The 3,953-nt window shown below is 62.9% G+C and overlaps 1 protein-coding gene across 30 annotated transcripts in view; it reads right to left on the bottom strand.

Moving 5' to 3' along the window:
• The window catches only part of LOC113210314 (ankyrin-3), a 141,534-nt gene extending 137,581 nt beyond the window's left edge, over positions 1 to 3,953 (bottom strand). For 11 of the 30 annotated variants that reach the window (XM_052267827.1, XM_052267814.1, XM_052267823.1 and 8 more), the window contains exon 1: positions 3,501 to 3,953. In XM_052267827.1, the coding sequence (XP_052123787.1) occupies positions 3,501 to 3,749 (249 nt within the window). In that variant the 5' untranslated portion in view covers positions 3,750 to 3,953. The remainder of the gene's footprint in view (positions 1 to 3,500) is intronic. The other 19 variants (XM_052267826.1, XM_052267828.1, XM_052267829.1 and 16 more) reach the window with 7 other exon arrangements.

Here is a 3,953-nt window from a genome sequence, read left to right as displayed (position 1 = left end):
GGGAAGGGAACAATAGTAGCGACCGGGATGGCACATTGGGACTGCTGATATGGCAGGGGACGTTGCCTTTACAGAAAGGCAACAACGAATGTTGCCCTCCGAAGGCGAGAAGTTGTTCACCCACATTTAGGGTGCCAAACATGCCTTTTCGATTTACAGTGCGGACTTAGGGCCTGGGGCGATGTTTGTTCTCTCCATGACGAGTCTGTCAGCGGGAGGGAACACGATCCGCGCTGGATCCTTGGACACGATACCTGGCGCGCGCTTGCAGGCACGCACGCCCGCGCGCGCGCGCGCACACACACACACACACACACACACACATACACACACACACACACGAGCGCGCGTAAACACAGCCTCCTCCAGTCAGCGGGAGCGCGTGGGACAGGGGCGCCAGTAAGGCGATAGAAGCATTGCAAGCGTGCTCGAAATGTCTTAACAATTCTTCCTCGCGGTACGCGGGGCGGGCAGACAGAACGACATGGAAGTCGGTTTGAGGGTTTGTCCATACACGTGCCTAACCATCCCCACACGCCCCTCTCCCCCGAAAAAAAGAAACAAGACCGTTTTAAGCTCGATGCTTCTCCGCACAATTAAGAAGCGTGATTTCGTTTTGATCTCTCCCGCGCTCGCTATGCTCACGCTCGTGCGTGCCTCCTCTGTCTTGTCTCGCGCGCGATGCTCTCGGCTCACGCCCCCCGGGCTCTGCACTGAGGCCATCGCTGCGCTCGGCCGCCGCGCCCCGCTAAGCGCAGCTCCCCGTGAGCGCGCTGCGCCCGCCACGCCCACCGTGTATATTTCCGTCCCATTCACGGTACGCGGTTCCCTTCTCTCGCCCGTTCTGTTAAATGTGTGTACACGTGTAAGCACGCGAGCACGCGCGCTACTGGAGCGACGAGTGCACGTGCGCGCCGGAGCGCACTCAACTCTGGGGGGCTGCTGCATACACGAGAGGGAGTCAGAGAGAGAAGGAGAGAGAGAGAGAGAGAGAGAGAGAGAGGGGCAGAGGGATGGAGACAGGAGGGAGAGAGAGATAGAGAAGAGGAGAAGGGGGAGAAGAAGACGGAAAGAGCAGGAAGAAAGTGCAGGGGAAGCGGGAGGGTTAGTGGGGGGGGGGAGAAAGGAACGGAAATAGAAAAGTGCATCGTTCCTGCCTTAGAAACAGGGAGGGACTTGGCTTTCAGGGCACGAATAGGGCGGGTGCGGACGGGGCGTGCCGGGAGGCGTGTGTGGGTGCGGGGCGCGTGGGGGCGGGGGCGCCCTGCTGCTCCGGGAAGCTGTCAGAGTCCTGCAGGCGGGACAGCTTGACCTAGAATGAGGAGGGGGGATAGTCGGGATTGGCGGCAGCATCTCGAGATACCCACATCCGCTCAGCACCGCTCGCTGCTGAGTGGGTCCAGGAGGGGTTGGGGCACGGGGGCGGGGCGGGATGGGTCTAATGGGCGATGCGTGCTGCTGGATTACATCATCATAACTCTGGCTGAAGTGGGGACTGGAATCACGAGCCCAGCTGAACAACCAACAACAACCGCTGTGCGTGTGTCTGTCGCCTCGGTGACGGAGAGCGCCCTGCGAGTAGGCAACCCTCCCGCACGGGTGTGAAGCCGTGTTGCCTACCGCCCGACTGCAAGGCGCGCCCAGCGCAGATAGCGCGGAGCGGGCGGGAGCGGGAGCGGAGCGGGCGGGCGGGCGGCTCCGGAGGAGGGGAGAGGGAGAGGGCGAAGCGGAGGATAGGCGCTGACGGAACTGCAATCGGAGCCAGGCCGTGTGAGATGGAGGAGTTTGGAACCAAGTTGGCAGCGGAGGGTGGGGCGCGGCCCCCGGGGCGGTGCGGCGCGACGCGCCCAAGGACGCGGCGCGGCGACGCCCCGATAGACGCCACCGCACCCTGGATCTCCCCCCGGGCGTGGCGGCGCGGCGCGGCGGGGCGGAGCAGGCCAGTTCCGTGGCGCCGGCGCCCGGCCCATATAACCAGCCCCAGCCCGGCGGCGCCGCGGCGCCTGTGAGAGGCCCGCCCTCGCCCCGCCCTCGCCAAGCGGGTCAGGTGGACGAACCCGGCCCGCGCCCATGGAACTACGCCGTCGTCGCAGAGGTAAGGGGTAGGGGTGCCCAGGGCCCGGTGGCTCGAGGCGCACCGCACCCGGCCGCGAACAACCCCGAGCCTCTGCTCGGCCGCAGGGGTAGCAGTCCGCCAGTCTCTCCTCCTCCCCCTCCTCCCTCGACAGCCCTGAGGCCTCGCGGCTCATCGTCTGGCGCCGGCCGCGCCTCACAGCACATGGAGTCGGCCGGGCCAGGGCCACCGCCGCGCCGGTGCCGGTAGTAAAACAGGCAGTGCTTGTCGGGCCGCGGGGGCCGCGGGGGGCTCCGCCAAGGCCACCGATCACTCCGACCGACTGATCCGATATCGCGCCGGCCGCTCTGCCACTGACGGCGCCAGATTTAGGGACGCCGCCGTCTCTCGTTTCCTCCGCGCCGGCGCGCATAAGCAGCGGATAAAGTCGTCGCGGCGCTGCTCGGCAGAGAGAGGGGCACCCTCTCCCCGCTCTCCCCCTCCTCTGCGCGCAGTTTTTTAAAATTTGCATGCCGGTTGGCAAAGTTTTCCAGAGCCCATCTCCTCCGTCGCAGCCCCTGATGCTCTTATCAGCTCCCCCTCCTCGGCCCCCCACCCCCACCCGCGCCCTTACCCCCTCTGCTCCGGGGGGAGCATAAAATAAAACGACTACCGGCGCGCCATTGGCCGGACCGCGAGGAGAGGGGGGAAGAGGGGATGTTCTGACGCCCAGCATGTATAGAGAATAAAGTCTACGCATACGCCGAGCCATGCAGAAAAAGCAGAGAAAGTGTCGAGCAGGTTTGCTAATTATTATTTTTTCTCAGTCGAAGTTTATTAGGTTTGCGGATGCGAGTGTGCCGTTTAGTTTCAGAAAGGTGCCATAGGTGCTGATGGGGAGATGACACTGTGGTGGCCAATGGAGGCGAGGTAGGGTGGAGGGCAAGTTAGGATGTCGTGAGGACGAGGAGGAATAAGCACAGGCGCCGGCGAGCGCTGTCACCCTGCAAAAGTGCAGAGGTGCGGCGCAGCGCGCTCGACGCATCCGTGTGGATCTTTACAAGCAAAACAATGCATTGCAAAGACTTCATGTCTATTTCAACATAAGTACACAAGAAATCAAACAAATAATAAACGCCAACAAAATGTCGAGTCGGTACAAAAATAAATGAAATCAGAGTTAAATAAAGTACAGACAAAACAAATTAGGAGTAAGAAATAATAAAATTGCGAGAAGACGAGACAAAGCTTATTACGGTAACTGCAGTGCGTGAAAGGTAAAAGTGAAGACACCTTTACTGCTTATCGATATTTATTATGTTATTTAGTAGGCGGTGGACGGTGCAGACAGACGTACTCAGCAGGCCAAAGCTCGGTCTCTCGGTGGCACCACACCCTCAGCCCCCGCTCTGCGGCAGGGAGTGCCACCCCGGTGCCACCCGCTCACCTTCTCGGCGACGCGTTCCGGGACGCTGGCGGCCGCGGCCGCTTGGGCAGCGTGCTTGGAGTGAGCCTGCTGTTGTTGCTGCTGCAGCTGCTGCTGCTCCTTCGCCATCTTCTGCGCAATCTTCTCCTTTTCCTTTTCATGTCCGTGCCCCTTGTGGGGGGGAGGGTGCGGGTGCGGAGGGTGGCCGGCGTGGGGTGTGCGCGACATGTCCGCCAGGGACGGCTGCAGCGAGGTGACAAACTGCGCCATGGCGGTGGACGGGCGGCTGCCGCGGCTGCACACAGGTCACGCGGCCGCACTAGTGCAGCACGCGGCAGGAGGGCACGCGGGAGGCGCGCGACGGGCGTCGAGGGCGCGCTCAGGCCGCGCCGCGCCTCGCCCAGCACACTCACGGCAGGCAGGGGCTGCAGGAGGAGCTGGCGAGAGCGACGCGGTGCGTCTGGCTGGGGCGGG

The sequence above is a fragment of the Frankliniella occidentalis genome, unplaced genomic scaffold (genome assembly GCF_000697945.3).
Source record: "Frankliniella occidentalis isolate FOCC.00 unplaced genomic scaffold, Focc_3.1 Scaffold60, whole genome shotgun sequence".
NCBI lineage: Eukaryota > Metazoa > Arthropoda > Insecta > Thysanoptera > Thripidae > Frankliniella > Frankliniella occidentalis.
Note: the sequence above shows the minus strand (reverse complement) of the source record. Positions and strands in the feature narration are given on the sequence as shown.